Here is an 18,912-nt window from a genome sequence, read left to right as displayed (position 1 = left end):
GGCCAAGATGGAAAGATTGTGAGTTCAAAGCCAGCCTCAGCAAAAGTGAGGTGCTAAGCAACTCAGTGAGACCCAGTCTCTAAATAAAATACAAAATTGGGCTGGGGATGTGGATTAGTGATTGAGTACCCCTGAGTTCAATTCCCAGCACCCCCCTAAAAAAATCTACATTATGTAGATTCTTATATCCTATAGTGTGATTATAGTACATAATGATAAAGTAGGGCTAAGAGAAAAGAAATTAACAGATATTGAAAAGAAAAACTATTTAGCAGCTTATTTAAAAGAGTAGTTTATAGTTTATTCAAACACAAAAATTATTTGATAGTATTTTTTATATATGTATATAATATATAGTGATTTTTTTCCAGTAAAAATTGGTGGATTGTAGAAAATTCTTAACATAGACAAAAGTAGAGAGAACAGTATAGTGGAATTCCTTGTAGTTTGTCTACCAACTTCAAAAATTACAAATGTATGATTTTTCTTTCATCGCCCACTCTCACGTCCCCAGAACTAATTTTAAACAATTTCTAAACATCACATGGTTCTATTCATGAATACTTCAGTAATCATATTATTTAACATAGGAAATTTGAATACATTTTATGAGTGTAGATGCCATACCATTTATAGCTATTTTATGTTGAGACATTAACAGAAATGTGCATTTACAGCTCATAGTTTTCTTTGGTCCATCCTATCAGGTACTATATTAATCAGACAGTTTCAGATTCAATTGAATAGTATTCCAAATTGTTCCTGGCATCTTCAAAAGGTCAGGACTGTTCGGATGCTGTTAATAACAATAAAACAATATTAAGTACAATTTACATGAAACATTTAGCCAAAGCCCACAAATAATTTTTGTCTTTTCATTTCAGGATTTGGTCTAATTTTTATAAACATTCACGTTGTAAAGTCTTATTTCTTCTATTTTGTCATTTCTCCCATTCATTGCATTAATAATGTTTTATAGATGGTATTAGAAAGTGGGGAGGCTTGGAATAGTCATTGCTCTTGGTTCTCCTATTGCCAAGGGCAAGTTGGGCATCAAAGAAGGGGGAACTTGGTGTATTGAGATGCTACTTTCTGAGAATCTGAATGTTTTCAATCCTTAATAATTCCAACATTTGGAAACAAAGTAAGGAGATAAACCTCAAGGACAGAAAATTCTTTCTCTCAGACATAACTCTGAGCTGTGTAGCTCTGGCAATCATTAGGGTACCATGCCTAAATATTTTTTTCACCCAGGAACTGGAGGCTACATCTACCTGTGGAGGGAGAACCTCTGTGTCCTTTCCTCACTCTGAGGCAGCTTCACTGCATCTTAGCAGGCTAGTCAGTTAATCGTGCCCCATGCCCTTCTATCCATTCCCTTGTTTTTGTACAGTTGGTTTGTTGGGAAAATCTGTCCTCTTGGGTGCTTCCTGTTCCCATATGGTAAGTATGTATGGCAAGGCCCATCTTCTGTTTTTCCTGTTGCTATCTTTTCATCTGTGTGGATGGTCAGGTGGTTTCCTCAGGGAGCCAGTGAGGGAGTAGAAAGGCCCACTCACACATCTATCCCTAGGCTTCTACTCTGCCACTAATTACTAGACTATGGGAGGCTTGCCCATCTAATAAAGCAATGCAGCATTTTCATTTAGTTTGTGGGTATATCGGTGACCAAGAACTCCAGGGTCAAGGGGTTGTGGCAGAGGATCTGATCACCAGATTCTAAGGCTCTAAACTCCAACCCAACTCCTAACCTGAGGAATATTCCTATGGACATGTTGAGATTAAGTAAGCTATTTAGGGCTTATATACTAAATTTATGTGGTGTTTTAAAAAATAATATTTATAGGGTAGTGCGTGCCTGTAATCTCAGTGTCTTGGGAGGCAGAGGCAGGAGGATCTAAAGTTCCAGGCCAACTTGATCAACTTAGTAAGACTCTGTCTCAAAATTAAAAAGACTAGGGATGGATCTCAGAGGTAGAATGTCCCTGTGTTCAATTCCCAAGACTGAAAAAACAACAAAACAAAACAAAACAAACCCCCCCCCAAACTCCCTAAACACAAACCCCAAACATTTTATATTTTCTTATTTTTAATTGAACTTCTTTTTGATATTTTGTGGATAACATGTTTGTAAATTGGGGAGTTATGTCAGTGGGAATATTTTCTCAGGTTTCTTTCCCATGAAGTAGTCTGGGTCCTGATACCAAAGACCTATGCCTCCCAGCCCTTTGCTGTTTTCTCTCTTCATTTCTTCTTTATCCTGCATCTCCTCTATATCATTGCTCTTGGTGTTTTTCTCTTTGAATCTGTAGATCAAGACTGCTTGGATATTTTAACTAAAATTATTGATACTAGTCTTACCCCAACCCCTAGGAACTCATCAATTGGGACATTGTTATAAATCAATCCGTAGGCTCCAAGAAAAGGCAACACAATATAGCTAAAATTGTCAGTATCCTATAGGAGCCTCACGACAAAGCAAGAGAATGAGAGAATTGAAGCATTTATTATGTATCTGTACTGTCACTCTTCTCCCATTTCCATGGCTTCACAGATCATGAAGGGTGTGGAATAAGCACTTTGTATAAAATTGCCAAACATAATGTTTCCAGATTTAGGAATATATTGTATCATAGGGATCTAACATTAAACTATAGAAACCTCTCCTTCCAGGGATCAACCCAACTGAGTTAACATTTATTTGTGAAAGAGAAAAAAATATGTTAATTTATAACAGTACTCTATGTGGTAGCAGTGTATATTATGGAAATAGAAGCCTTTATCTTTTTTTAATGACCATTATTTAATATATTTGCTAAAAGTACTAGCAAATCTAGTATTTATGACATAGAAAATCAGAAAAGACAAACCAATTATTAAAAAAAAATAGAATCATCATAAAGTTTTTCTAAACACTCAATCATTTATTTGGTAATTTACCTTTTTCCTTGGTGCATCAGGTCAAATGCCTCATTGATTTTGTCAAAAGGCAGGGTATGAGTCACCAATGCATCCAGATCAAATTTCTTATTCTTGTAGTCATTAACCAGCTTTGGGACAGAATCTACACTTTTCCAACCTATAATTTGGCCAAAATGCAAATAAATAAATACATGTACTTGACATGAAGAAAGTGTTTTCATCAGTGTGTTTGCTGAATGAATGAAATTATTAGGTCAAATGATTAAACTCTTCCCCTCCATCTTTAACTTTCTGTTCTTTTACAAAAATTTTCTTCATAAGCAAAATTCAAGACTATTTTCTATTCTAGATAAGGAACTTCCTCAATGAAATCAAAGTTTACCTTTTATTCATCTGTGTTCATTTCCATGTAAAGTGAATTAAATTTCTTTTTTTTAAATTAAATTAATTATTTAATCTAATTTGTTATATATGACGGCAGAATGCAATTCATTTCATATTACACATATAGAGCACAATTTTTCAAGTCACTGGTTGTACTCAAAGTATTTTCACATCATTCGTGTCTTTATACATGTACTTATGGTAATGGTTTCTAACTCATTCCACCATCTTTCCTACCCCCTCCCTTCCCCTCCTTCCCCTTGTCTATCTAAAGTTCTCCATTCCTCCCATGCTCCACCACCATTGCCATTATGAGTCAGTATCCTCACATCAAAGAAAACATTCGGCCTTTGGTTTTTTTGGAATTGGCTTACTTCACTTAGCATTATATTCTCCAACTCCATCCATTTACCTGCAAATGCCATGATTTTATTCTCTTTTAATGCTGAGTAATATTCCATTGTGTATATATATACCAAAATTTCCCTATCCATTCATTTACTGAAGGGCATCTGGGTTGTTTCCACAATTTAGCTATTGTGAATTGTGCTGCTATAAACATTGCTCTGGCTTTGTCCCTGAAGTGTGCTAATTTAAAGTCCTTTGGTATAAACTGAGGAGTGGGATAGCTGGGTCAAATGGTGGTTCCATTCCCAGTTTTCCAAGGATTTGCTTTCCAGATTGGCTGCACCAATTTGCAGTCCCACCAGCAATATATGAGTGTGTCTTTGCCCCCACAGCCTCGCCAACACTTATTGTTGTTTGTATTCTTAATAGCTGCCAGGAACTGAACAGACACTTCTCAGAAGAGGATAAGCAATCATTCAACAAATATATGAAAAAATGTTCAACATCTCTAGCAATTAGAGAAATGCAAATCAAAACTAGTCTAAGATTTCTTCTCATCAAGTGAATTAAATTTCAATTTGCCAATTGTAGTTTTCATATAAGCTCCACTTACTTTCAGTTAATAAATAGTTTTTGTGTACTCTTTACATATATTCTAAGTACTCATTATTTAAATAATTTTTAAAATTTTCTTTCAATAATCTTTATTCTAAGAATTTTTGTACTACTGTGAAGAAAATTAAGAGCTATGAAGACAGAAAAGAAAAAAACCCAAAACTAACCACCAAAGAATGTTCCATTTATCTTGCGGCCCAATAGTAGCTCTACTGGAGAAACTTCCAATCCTTTGTCACCAAACTTTACTCCAACCACAGTACATGATCCCCAAGCTACTACTGTGCTGTCCAGGGCTGCTCTCTGAAAGTGAAACAAAGATTACCTGAGTAAGTAGAAAAGTAATACATAAACTCCAGTGTTGATATATACAATATTTAGGGAAAATGTATCGAACTCTGCATACTAGATACTGGGATTCAAGTTAATGAGGTTATACTATCATTGTAGATTGATCCTTGAAGCTGTAGTGTTGTGTTATAGATAGAACATTCAATACAATTCTTAGCTTATCCAAAAAGAAACAAATAAAACAATTATTTTACTCTGTACAATACAGTAGTTATATTGACTCTGCAATACAAATCATTGGGTATCAAGGGAAGCATATACATACACGGAGTTAGAAAAGATCTAAAAAAGATGTTATAAACTTTAATCAACAAGTTTTTGATAATCCACCATGGGCATTTACTAAAATATCTGCAATTCCAGGGACCTGGGATCAAAATCTTTAAAAGTCATGAAAAATCAGTTATTTCCTGGAACCTAAGAAATGAGGTGTACACTCTGTACTTAGAAGATCTAAAGATAGGATAAATAGGGGCTGCAGTTGTGGCTCAGTGGTAGATGGCTTGCCTAGCATGTGTGAGGCACTGGGGTTGATCCTCAGCACCACATAAAAAATAAATAAATAAAATAAAGGTATTCTGTCCAGCTGCAACTTAAAAAACAAACAAACAAAAAGGATAGGATAAATAAAAAAAATGCTATTTAAAACATAGGGCAAAAGTCTTAATAGAAAATAACACTGTTCTGTTCATTAAACATTTCATCTGCTTTCCTACATTTTTTAAGCCGTCTCACAGGCAGATTGCATCCTGCCAACCATATTTTCTCTTGTTCTAACAACGAAGATGGCCTCAAGTTGAGACTGAAGCCAGGAGTTTACATTTCCTTGATTGCTGAGTTATCACATGGAAGACGGTGGCTCAGGAGAGTTGTTTGGACATACATTGATCTTTGCATGAGGGAAAGAGAGAACGTTATTATGTTAACCTACTGCAAATTTGCAGTTAATATTAAAATGCCAAAAACTGAACATGTAAATAAGCTTCAAAAAGATATATACTTATGGGCTGGGTGGCTCAAGCGGTAGCGCGCTCGCCTGGCATGCGTGCGGCACGCCGGGGTTCGATCCTCAGCACCACATACCAACAAAGATGTTGTGTCCGCCGAGAACTAAAAAATAAATATTAGAAATTCTCTCTCCTCTCTCCCTCTCTCTCCTCTCTCAAAAAAAAAAAAAAAAATGGGTCATTGACAATCAGGGAAGGGGGTAGGCTTGAGAGCGCCAGCCCTCGAGCGCCCCCCAGAGTGAAGCTGGGGAGCTACAGCAGGATAAGGAAGCAGCGCACGCGCAAAACAGAGAAGCGCAGCGAAGTGGAGCCAGAGGGTTAAAAAAAAAAAAAAAAAAGATATATACTTATGAATGACCATTCCATATAGAAATCCTAAGGTAAATAGATACACAATTTTAATCTTTTGAGACTGATCCTATAGAAGAAAAGTGTAAACTTTGTACCACATGGCTTGTGGTCAACTTCATTCTGACCTTTTGGGTCAATTTTTACTTTTATAGATGTTGTAACAGGCTCCTTCACATCACTGATCACTGTATGAAAGAAGCAATCAATCTCTCTCTCTCTTCTTCCTCTCATACCAGTGATGGAAGATGCAATGATGAGAGCTTTTGGGAAGTATTTTGAATTTTTTTATTTGAATATGTGTTTATTTATTGTTTTGATAATTGTAAACGCTTCTAAAGATTAATACTTCTACTCTCTGCATTTATTGTATGGCAGAAACATTTTTGTTTACATATACTGTATCAAAAGACACATGGAGAGAGGAAAAGACCACAGGCACTACTTATCACCTTAAAGTAATTGTTTACTTTTTACAAGTTGACTCTTGTTTTGTTTCTGTTTTTAATGCTTTTCCTATTTCTTTTCCTACATTTTGGAGCATTGCTCCAAACAAGGAATTATCCTCTATAATGATGACTTGGTTGAAATGGCACTATATGCAAATACAGGGTTTCATTTGGTAGACAGTGATAACTTTTGGTAAGAACTATTTTTGGTTGAATTGGCAAAACTTTCTTGAACTGTAAACTGTTATAACTTTATAATTGTTCCATTGGGTTATGTAGGCTAAACTAGAGGATTAAAGATCATTAAGATCAAATTCATGTTCACACAGAGGACCAAACTCTCAACACTTGAACCTTGAGCAGCACATTCAAACCACAGCACTTCCCAAATGCCAATACTATCTATCTTTGTGAGTTCACTTTTCTCTTGTGATAAGCAGCCACACTAGCATTATTTGTTGATTATTTGTAGATGTTGATTTTTCTTTTGAGTTTCCTTTTAAATGTTCAACATATTAGGCTAGAAATAATATTTCCCAATTTCATTCTCATTCCAGTTTTTTATTCCTAAAAGATAATTTGGGGGGTTTCTTAATTTTTAATTAGCTAAAGAAATGCCCTTTACCCCAGCCAGCCAGCCACAGTGGCACATGCCTGTAATCCCAGTGACTTGGAAGGCTGAGGCAAGAGGATCTCTGGTTCAAGGCTAGCCTGGGAAATGAATGAGAACTTGTTCCAAAATAAAAAGTTTTTAAGAAGGGCTGGATATGTAGCCGAGTGGTAGAGAGCCTCTGGATTCAATCACCAGTACTGCCAAAAAAGGAAAAAAAAAAGGAAAAGAAAAATGCCCTCTTTGACTATTAAGTCAAATAAAATGAGGTAAACAGCCAACCAGAACATACAGGTAATATATGAAGAATTTCAGTGTCTATAAATTTAAATATATCTGAGGAAAAAAATATACATACCATAGTTTGAGATCCTCCTGCACAATCAATGGCAAAATCCACACCTCCATTGGTCAATTCAATGATGACCTCCTGAACGGGTTTATCCAGGTCTCTAGGATTGAGGCAGTCAGTGGCTCCTAGGGCTTTGGCCTTTGCAAACTTTTCACTATTGATGTCAATAGCTATGATTCTGGAAGCTCCTGCTATTTTACAACCAATTACAGCAGAAAGACCTACACCTCCTAGGCCAAAAACAGCACAAGTAGAACCAGGTGTGACCTGTAGGTAGAGACACTTTTAAAGAAGCTAGTCCTGCAACGTGTGGTGCTTGTAATCGCAGTGACTTGAATAGCTGAGGCAGGAGGATCACAAGTATGAGGCAAGCCCCAGCAACTTAACAAGACCCTTAGTAACTTAGTGAGACCCCATCTCAAAAAATTAGAATGGCTGGGGATGTAGCTAAGTGGTAAAGCACCCCTGGTTTAATCCCCAGTAAATAATAATAATAATAATAATAATAATAATAATAATAATAATAATAACAACAACAACAATAATAAAAATAATAAAAATAAAGCAGCTGTCCTATATTTTTTTTCTTTTGAAGGAGAGGGTGAGATGAATGTTCAGACATATAAATAAAAGACTGCCTGTTGTAAAGTATATATGTTGCCAACAGAAAAAAAAATTGGCAATGTGAAAATGATGCATTTCTACTTAAATTTGGAGAATTATTTACAATCTATTAAGGTTATCAGTATATAAGAGACTAACCCAAGTGGAAATAATTCCCTTGTTTTACTTTTCCTTTAATGTTGTCAGAACAAAATTCAAACCCCCAGACATTCTAAACTGTTTATTTTTTTTTCTTAAATTGGATTATAGGTCATTTGACATCTATATTTCTAATAAATCTAATTTAGCTTTATTAACACTATAGTTTTCAAGGATCACTAATACTTTTTAAAATGTGAATTGACTCACTTGATCATTCTAAATTGTTAATTCATTTAAATGGAATTGAAGTCCAAATATCTTTGCATGGCATTGAAGGATCTTTGCTCTCTGACCTCTGTTTACATTCCATCTCCATCTCCATGATATCCCATTACAACACCCACAGCAAATCATTGCACTTTCCTCTCCTCATGCCTTATTTCCTGCTGTTCCTTCAGCCTGATGTACTTTTGATCTTAATTTCCTCTAATTAAAACCTATTCCTAGGCTGGGGATATAGCTCAGTAGAGTGCTTTCCTCACATGCATAAGGCCCTGGGTTCAATCCCCAGCATCACACACACATACCAAAACAACAACAACAACAACAAAAACTTAACCTGTACTTCTATTTCTGATATAAGCATATTTCTTCATGAAAATTTTCTTAATTCTTCAGCTAGAAATAGTGCCTATCCTTTTGCTTTTCCTTTCACAAAAAAACTTATATTGAATATGCCATGAATAATTATGTGTATATGTGTTTCTTTAAAGACTAAGTTTTTTTAAAAGGCAGAGACTTTTTAATCTTCCCCATTATTTTCTAAGAGTGTCTTCTCTGTGTTGAGTCTTGAATAAATGCTTGTTAAATTGAATTAAATGAGCAATACACAAAATGGTAAGAAAAGATGCTATAACTGGTATATTTATTCTACTTACCAGATTGAATACAGAGAGATGCTTAATTAATATTTCCCAAAGAGGATGGCAAGCTGTTAGGATTAAATCATAGCCCCCCCTTCCAAAAAAAAGAAAAGAAATAGAGAGAGAGAGAAAGAGAAAATATGTCCCAGATAAATTCTTAACACCTTTTAAGTTGGAAACAAAATAAGTAACAGAGAGGACAAACATCACTTGCTTTAATTTATGCAACGAGGAAATGACAGTCTATTTAATAAATGGGGCTGGGAAAACTTATATCCATATATAGAAAATGAGAGTAGATCCTTATTTTATACCATATACAAATATCAATTCAAAATGAATTAAAGATTAAAACGTTAAGACCTGAAAATGTAACACTATCATATTGTAACGTCTGTTTTACACAATCTGTGTTTAACAATTTACCTTGGCAGTGTTGATTGCAGCCCCATAGCCAGATGAAAATCCACATCCAATCAGACAAACTCTCTCTAAGTTTGCATCGTCATCTATTTTGGCAAGATTGACGTCTGACACCACCGTGTACTGAGAGAATGAACTGACTCCCATGAAGTGGTAAATTGATTTTCCTTTGCAGGTAAACCTGCTGGTTTTGTCTTCCATTAGTTCTTGATCAATATTAGGAGTTTCAAAATTCCTGAGAGAGAGAGAGAGAGAGAGAGAGAGAGAGAGAGAGAGAGAGAGAGAGAGAACTAAATGGGACGGACCATTTCCCAACAAAAAATGTTGGGTGTTTTTATTTGTTAATGGCAATTATATGGAGTTAAGATGGAAAAATTGAGAAAATAACTTGTCACTTTTCAAATTAACATGTAGTCTGTTAGAAGCATTTTAAAGGTAAGAACAAACTTTCATTAAATGCAAAGGCTGTATGTATACTAGCTCATACATTTTTTTATTACAGAAAATTCAAATAGATACGAAAGTAGAATAGCATACTGAACTCCCACGTACCCATCTCCCAACTTCAGTGACTATCAACTCAAGGGCAATCTATTCACATCTATTACCCCTCCACAATCTGTATCTCTCTCCCTGCCGTGGACTATTTTGAAGCAAATCTCAGACATCACCATTTTCATCTATATAGAAATATTTCAGTATGTATCTCTAAAAGATTCTTTTTTTTTCTTTCTTTGTGAGATTTTTTCTTTTTTTGTGTGTGGGTGGTACTGGGGATTGAATCCAGAGATGTCTTACTGCTGAGCCCCATACTCAACTCTTTTTATTTTTTAAAATTTTGAGTCGAGTTCTTGCTAAGTTGTTGAGGCTGCCCTTGAACTTGTGATCCTCCTGCCTCAGCTACTGGAATTACTGGCATGGGCCATGTCTCCTGGTTTTTCTCAGATTCTTTTAGGTCCACATATTGCATTTGGTTGACATGTATCTTGAATCTCTTTTAATTTGTAGATTCTTTCCTCTCCTTTTTTTTTTTTTGCAATTTGTTTGTTGTAACTGAGTCATTTGTTCTATAGAATTTTCCTCTTAGTGGATTTTGCCGATCACATTCATGAAATCTGGTTTCACATCTTTCTCTGTTTTTGTTTTTCTTTCTAAATAAGCATTTAAAAAAATATAAATGCTTGTTGGGATTCAGGTTTTATAGTTTTGTGGAAATACTTCAAAGGTGGTATAATGCATTTCATCTGGAGGGACATAATTTCTGATCATCTCTTTTTGTGATATTATAATTTATGATCATTGTCTAAATCCATTATTTCATCGAAACTTTGCAAAATAGTATAATTCTTTGAATATCTTTAACAATTTTACAAAGCAGCTGATAGTATCATCCCTATTTTATAGGTAAGATAATCAAGGCACAATAAAACATTGTTAGAGTGGTATCATTTTAACTTCTTAAATAACCAGTTTCAATCATCGTTAAGGAAAAATGAATCCTTCTATAGTCTCAGTAAAATACAAACAGAGTAATAAAGATTTAGACTCTCCAGCCATTGCCATTTTCATTTTTATATTATATTCCATTGTGTTACTACCTTATTGATGGACATTCATGCTGCTTTCAGTTGATTACTATTATAAACAATGTTGCAAGGAACATTCTAGCATATGTCTCTTAGTATGCATTTGGAACAGTGTATTGTATATACCTATAAGTGGAATTAGGGGGCAGGATTGCTTCTCTTCAGCTCCATTTGGGTGTTGTCAATGTGTTGCCCCAAATATTCATGCCAATGTATACTCTCATTACCAGTGTATAAAGCTTACCTGAGTTTTCCACAAAGATTTGTGAGAGGACTCAGACAGAACTTGCATTTTTTACATTGAGGTGCAAAGAATGGAATGACTTTGTCACCTAGAAAGAAAGGCCACATGTTGGATAGTGCCTAAAGATGATACTTGAAATAGTTTACTGCAGATGAATTGGTGGAAAACACCATTTTTATAGTATAAATTTTATATTCAACTGAAAGTACAGGTAGCTAAAATATTTATTACCTTACATGATTGTGCACTCTCTTAAGTTTTGTATATACTGTCTTTTTTTAAAAAAAAGTTCTTATGAATCAACTAACAAATCCGAATGGGTATTATCAGGTACAGAGTTCTGTCAGAGATGGTGCTCTTAGTGCAACTCTCTATAGCATGACTATTGTTTATTACATTTCCAAATATTCTGCACGGAACAGAACATCCTTGTATATCAGAAAAGCTGAACCACATGGGCTACATGAAATTATCACACACACACACACACACACAACACTGATATTTTTATTTAATTGGAATCAGAAATTAAAATACCTGCTTTGAAGTTGGTCACTCCTGGCCCAACACTTTCCACTATTCCTGCACATTCATGGCCAAGGATCACTGGAAAAAGAGCCTCCTTAAATTTAGGATCAATATTGTGGGCATCAGTATGGCATATGGAAGTGGCGATTACCTATAAAGCAATCACAGACTTGAGTGGTGTTTCTGCAGTTATATTATTGGATTAGATATTATATATGATTTTGAGCCCAATGTCATATTGAAGCATTACAACACTACTATAACTCAATAAAACTGTTACATTTTAAGAAAAAAGAATGAATAAAAACTATACGAGATTAGATTCTTTTCCTCCTATAAAGCACTTATATTTTCTACCTTTCATTGTTGTCAGAAAGATCACAAAAAGAGATAGGATTGGGGGCTGGGGATGTGGCTCAAGTGGTAGCACGCTCCATGCGTGAGGCACTGGGTTTGATTCTCAGCACAACATAAAAACAAAATAAAGATATTGAGTCCACCAAAAAAAAAAAAAAAAGAGAGAGAGAGAGAGAGATAGGATTGGTAATTACTGTCTCTAGGAGAGGAAAAAGCAAATGTAATAGGTATAAGTAATTATTAGGCAGAGGGAATGGAGGGAATGTGGGTTTCTATGGCTTGTTCAAGTTTTGTTGAAATTGTATTCAAGGTAATCAATCTTTTATAGTTAAAAGACAGACATTTTTATAATTAATTATCAATGTATCTTGTATAATTCTTTAGGATCTGTCCATGAGGCTATCCCATTCATTTTCACATAAGTAGTGTTGGCCCTGAGAAAAAAATGGAGACCATGTCCAACTATGCCAACTGTGACATTGTCCTTTGTTCTTCTCTCTGATGACCCATTCCTGCCATTCCTCTGGGCACCTAGGCTCTCATAATGCCCAGGACATTTCTCAAGGGTTTCCTTCTTCCTTGTTTTGGGTCTCTCTCTCATGTTTTTTTTTTTTTTAAACACTTTCCAATGATTGGTAATTGAATAATAAAAAGTAAACTAATTCTAAGCCAAAGCAAATTCTTTTGTCTTATTAAGGGTTGACAATCAAGATTAAGATTGTTCAATTAAATTTTAAGTCATCATCAAAAATTACTAAAATGATCAATAATTTATCCTTCTTGGGGATAATGCCCATTTTTATGTGGACCTAAAAAATACAACTCCTCCACAGTGAAAACAAGACTCTCAGTCATACCATTACAGGACATAACTGAAAGAAATGGAGCACTTTGTGCTGAGAGTCCCTTTCAGGCAGGGAAAGGCCCCACTCACCTGAATTCGAACTTCATGGGCCTTCGGGGGAGCTACTTCAATCTCTTCAATGCAAAGGGGCTTGTCTGTTTCCCAGGCAATGGCTGCTTTGCATTTAATAACCTGAAAGAGAGAAAGGAGGAAGAGAAAGAGAGAGAGAGAGAGAGAGAGAGAGAGAGAGAGAGAGAGAGAGAGAGGGAGGGAGGGAGGGAGGGAGGGGGAGGGAGGGAGAGAGAGAGGAGACACAGGATGTTGTGGGGATAAAAACAGTGTGCTGATACCATATTTTTATGAAAAACAGTTGAGGTGTTTGTGGTTGGATATTATATTTAATTATTTTATTTTTATTTTTAAGACAAGGAAACTTAATTGAACATATTAAATTCTACATTATACTTATTACACTTTTTATTGAAAAAAACAGGTGTGTTAAGATTAATCCTAATGCTTTTGTTTTTTTTCCTTAACAAAGAAGATACATTTATAGTCTTTAAAATGTTTGGTAGATAGCCAATAAGTATTTGTTGAATGAACCATTTGTAAGCTGCTCTGAATTACCTGAGTCTTCATTGTTAGAACACAGATGTGTTTTATATGTTTATTCCTTAAGTGTGGTCACAAGACCAGCAGTTATTCACATTATCTGGGAAAACTCCTTAGAGAAGAAAGTCCTGCCCAAATCTACTAAATTGAAATCTGCATTTGAACAAAATCCCTAGGCGATTCATTAAAAATTGGAAAAGTGAGGCTCACAAAATTACTAAATTTATTAGTAGGCTATAGTTAAATAAAAATTTTGTCTCTTTGCAATAATTTGGGTAAACACATTTGAAAAGAAATTTAAACATTTAGGATTCTATAATCCCAGGATTAAAATTTTTTTCTAGCATCAAATTCTACTTTTATTTCAAATATAAGCAACATTTAAAGAAATGAACTTATAATCCTCCATTCTAACTACTATTTTAAAATAGTTTTCTCAGTCTTTGACCATTTTAAGATCTATTTTCAATAGTTTCATATGACTTAGAATTATGTTTATAATCATCATTAATTTTATTACAAATGAAATATATATTAATTACAGGAAGTTTCAAAATGCAAAAAAGGAAAAAATTAATCTCTACTTTTATTATTCACTTTATGCTTTTGATGTAAATCCCTTTGAGTATCCCAACTGTGTTCATAGTATATGTCGTATTTTGTAATCTTTCTTCTACCAATTAATATTGTTTTATGGCTATAGTATAGTTACTTAAACTTCAATTTTTCTGGCATTTAAATAATATTGAATTGAGTACCCTTCTAGAAAACATTTTGGCAAATCATCAGTTATTTCCTTAGAATAAATTTCTAGCATAGGAATCACTCATATTCTTTTATTCAACTTTAAATGCTGTGCTCTGGGAGTAATACCTGAAGGAAGCCTCTTTTAGCAAATATACAAGGACACAAAAAAGCACACACTGAAATAAGATGTAGCTTATTTACTTACTTTCCCCTTGGTGCCCATTTTTCTTGCAAAGTTTGCCTTGGAAATTTCTTTCTGACTTAATAAGACTTTGACCTGTATCCAGCGCGCTCTGTGCCCATGTATTATGAAATCTTTGAATAAATATCTTTGCTGCTGTTCCAGTCTCCAATCATTTTCATTCTATTTTATTGCTTCCTAGCTCTGCCTCTCACCAAGTCACTTTTGCTCTCACATTGTAGCTGTAAATTTGTTGTTCTTAGACAGTCCAAGATTTGTTTGTTACTTTTTTCTTTTATGGCAAAATATAAAATAGAGAAACATGCATTAAACACATAAGGATGAGTTAAAAATAATTATTAAATAAAGGACTTTTCTATTGCCCTGAAACCTCCCTTTTACCCATTCTTCTTCACAACCTGAATAATCTTTTCCTTGCCTATTTTATGGTTTTACTATATATCTATGCTTCCCTATATAATAGTTTTATCTATTAAAATTATATGAACAGAATAATAATGTATGTATTCTTTCATGTATTTTTTTCCTCTGTGACATTCATTCACATTGCCTGTACTTGTAATTTATTCACATTACTGTTGAAACCCCCCTGCAGGAATTGACCATAATTTATTCATCTGCTTTCTTTTCTGCTTTTTTCCCCCTTTCCATTTTTGTGCTTATGATAACTTAGTGGTTGCATAAAAATTCTTTTCATGTATCCTGTTGTACATGTATTTGAGTTTTCTTAGGGAAAATTTAGGATGATATTCAGCCCACATATACTAGTAAGGATGCCATCTTAAAATATTAAAATACTTATGTTCAGGTTGCTAAAAAGGCATCGCCTCAGACCACCAAGATCCCCTCCACCTCTGTTGTGATCTGGGGAACCCTGTTTAATCACTGCTAGGGAGCTGCTCTCATTGTTTCTCCTGGCATGTGAGACTATCAAAACCCCCCACCCCCCAATAGTTCTGGGTCTCTGACTGACTCAGGAACACCATAATTCCTGCAACCACAGTGTCCTTCTGACCTCCTGGGTTTGTGACCACTCATGATGTGGGCCACAACTCCCCCGGAACTCCACTCTTATGGCTATTATGAGAAATGGGGTGTCTTGTACTGGTGGATAAATCTTTGGACTAGGTGTGGAATTATTGGATCTTCAACTTTGACACTCAAGGCCAAAGAGATTTACAAAGTGACTTCACTAACCATCAACAGTATAGGAGAATTCTCATTATTCTACATCTTCACCCATGCTTACAATTACCACACTTTAAAAGTTTTGATATTCTGGTGGTGTGTAACAGTATGTATATGTCTTTTTTTTTTTTTTTTTTTTTTGCATGTGTGTATGGTACTGGGGATTGAACACAGGACCTCAGGTGTACAAGGCAAACACTCTACCACTGAAGTTACATCCCCAGCCCCTGTAATTGTGTTCTAAATTTGTATTTCCCTAATGAGGAGAGCACCAGTGGTGTGCTGGAAGAGGCCTCAGAATGGTAAATCCTTGAACTTTTGGAAATGAAGATTTCTGTTTCAGTAAGCTTTTTCTTTGCTGTGACCAAAAGACTGAGCAAGAACAATTTTAGAGGAGGAAAATTTTATTTGGGAGTTCAAGTTTTTAGAGGTCTCAATCCATAGATGGCTGACTCCATTTCTTACGGCCTGGGATGAGGCAGACATCATGACCAAAGAGTGTGGTGGAGAAAAGTAGCTGTGAATATAGCGCTAGGAAGCAGAGATAGATTAAGTTTAGCTAACCAAATGGTACTGGGGATTGAACACAGGACCTGGGGACCCACTCCTCGAACCACACCCTACCAGCCTATAGTTACCACTCAGTTAATCTCTATCAGGGGATTAATTCACTGACTGGGTTAAGGTTTTCCTAATCCAGTCATTTCACCTCTAAACTTCTTCCCTGGTCTCACATAAGAGCTTTTGAGGAACACCTAATATCTAAACCCTAACACATTCTTCTTCTTTTTTAAAAAATTTTTATTATTGGTTGTTCAAAACATTACAAAGCTCTTGACATATCATATTTCATACATTTGATTCAAGTGGGTTATGAACTCCCATTTTTACGCCGTATACAGATTGCAGAATCACATTGGTTACACATCCACTGTTTTACATATTGACATACTAGTGTCTGATGTATTCTGTTGCCTTTCCTATCCTCTACTATCCCCCCTCCCCTCCCCTCCTCTCCCATCTTCTCTCTCTACCCCCTCTACTGTAATTCATTTCGCCCCCTTGTTTTTTCCCCTTTCCCCACACTTCCTCTTATATGTAATTTTGTATAACAATGAGGGTCTCCTTCCATTTCCATGCAATTTCCCTTCTCTCTGCCTTTCCCTCCCACCTCTCATCCCTGTTTAATGTTAATCTTCTTCTCATGCTCTTCCTCCCTGTCTGTTCTTAGTTGTTCTCCTTATATCAAAGAAGACGTTTGGCATTTGTTTTTTAGGGATTGGCTAGCTTCACTTAGCATAATCTGCTCTAATGCCATCCATTTCCCTGCAAATTCCATGATTTAGTCATTTTTTAGTGCAGAGTAATACTCCATTGTGTATAAATGCCACATTTTTTTTTATCCATTCATCTATTGAAGGGCATCTAGGTTGGTTCCACAGTCTAGCTATTGTGAATTGTGCTGCTATGAACATCGATGTAGCAGTATCCCTATAGTACGCTCTTTTAAGGTCTTTGGGGAATAGTCTGAGAAGGGGAATAGCTGGGTCAAATGGTGGTTCCATTCCCAGCTTTCCAAGGAATCTCCATACTGCTTTTCATACTGCTTTCCAAATTGGCCGCAAAAATTTGCAGTCCCACCAGCAATGTACAAGTGTACCCTTTTCCCCACATCCTTGCCAGCACTTGTTGTTGTTTGACTTCATAATGGCTGCCAATCTTACTGGAGTGAGATGGTATCTTAGGGTGGTTTTGATTTGCATTTCTCTGACTGCTAGAGATGGTGAGCATTTTTTCATGTGCTTGTTGATTGATAGTATGTCCTCCTCTGAGAAGTGTCTGTTCAGGTCCTTGGCCCATTTGTTGATTGGGTTATTTGTTTTCTTATTGTTTAATTTTTTGACTTCTTTGTATACTCTGGATATTAGGGCTCTGTCAGAAGTGTGAGGAGTAAAAATTTGTTCCCAGGATGTAGGCTCCCTATTTACTTCTCTTATTGTTTCTCTTGCTGAGAAAAAACTTTTTAGTTTGAGTAAGTCCCATTTGTTGATTCTTGTTATTAACTCTTGTGCTATGGGTGTCCTATTAAGGAATTTGGAGCCCGACCCCACAATATATAGATTGGAGCCAACTTTTTCTTCTATCAGGCGCAGAGTCTCTGATTTGATATCAAGCTCTCTGATCCATTTTGAGTTCACTTTTGTGCATGGCGAGAGAAAGGGATTCAGTTTCATTTTGTTGCATATGGATTTCCAGTTTTCCCAGCACCATTTGTTGAAGATGCTATCCTTCCTCCATTGCATGCTTTTAGCCCCTTTATCAAATATAAGATAGTTTTAATTTTGTGGATTGGTCTCTGTGTCCTCTATTCTGTACCATTGGTCCACCCGCCTGTTTTGGTACCAGTACCATGCTGTTTTTGTTACTATTGCTCTGTATTATAGTTTGAAGTCTGGTATCGCTATACCGCCTGATTCACACTTCCTGCTTAGAATTGTTTTTGCTATTCTGGGTCTTTTATTTTTCCACATGAATTTCATGATTGCTTTATCTATTTCTACAAGAAATGCCATTGGGATTTTGATTGGCATTGCATTAAATCTATAGAGAACTTTTGGTAATATCGCCATTTTGATGATGTTAGTTCTGCCTATCCATAAACAGGGTTTATTTTTACATTTTCTAAGTTCTTCTTCTATTTCTCTCTTTAGGGTTCTGTAGTTTTCATTGTATGAGTCTTTCACCTCTTTTGTTAGGTTGATTCCCAAGTATTTTTTTTTTTTTGAGGATATTGTGAATGGGGTGGTTGTCCTCATTTCCATCTCAGAAGATTTGTCGCTGATATACAGGAATGCCTTTGATTTATGCATGTTGATTTTATATCCCGCCACTTTGCTGAATTCATTTATTAGTTTCTTTGTAGACCCTTTTGGGTCTTCTAGGTATAGAATCATGTCATCTGCAAATAGTGATAATTTAAGTTCTTCTTTTCCTATTTTTATGCCTTTAATTTCTTTTGTCTGTGTAATTGCTCTGGCCAGTGTTTCAAGAACTATGTTGAACAGAAGTGGTGAGAGAGGGCATTCCTATCTTCTTCCAGATTTTAGAGGGAATGCCTTCAATTTTTGTCCATTCAGAATGATGCTAGCCTGAGGCTTAGCATAGAT

The 18,912-nt window shown here is 35.5% G+C and overlaps 1 protein-coding gene across 1 annotated transcript; it reads right to left on the bottom strand.

Annotated features, from left to right (window-relative positions):
• Positions 1-397: 397 nt before the first annotated feature.
• On the bottom strand, positions 398-14,637 carry LOC308654854 (all-trans-retinol dehydrogenase [NAD(+)] ADH4-like). Its single transcript, XM_081304546.1, has 9 exons — positions 14,561-14,637; positions 13,087-13,188; positions 11,805-11,946; positions 11,268-11,355; positions 9,441-9,672; positions 7,393-7,653; positions 4,437-4,572; positions 2,941-3,079; positions 398-796 (listed from the first exon to the last, which is right to left on the bottom strand). The coding sequence occupies exons 1-9, from the start codon at positions 14,576-14,578 to the stop codon at positions 772-774; spliced, it is 1,143 nt and encodes a 380-aa protein (XP_081160672.1). The 5' UTR covers positions 14,579-14,637; the 3' UTR covers positions 398-771.
• Positions 14,638-18,912: the final 4,275 nt, after the last annotated feature.

The sequence above is a fragment of the Spermophilus citellus genome (assembly GCF_964194105.1).
Source record: "Spermophilus citellus genome assembly, chromosome: 8".
Lineage (NCBI taxonomy): Eukaryota > Metazoa > Chordata > Mammalia > Rodentia > Sciuridae > Spermophilus > Spermophilus citellus.
Note: the sequence above shows the minus strand (reverse complement) of the source record. Positions and strands in the feature narration are given on the sequence as shown.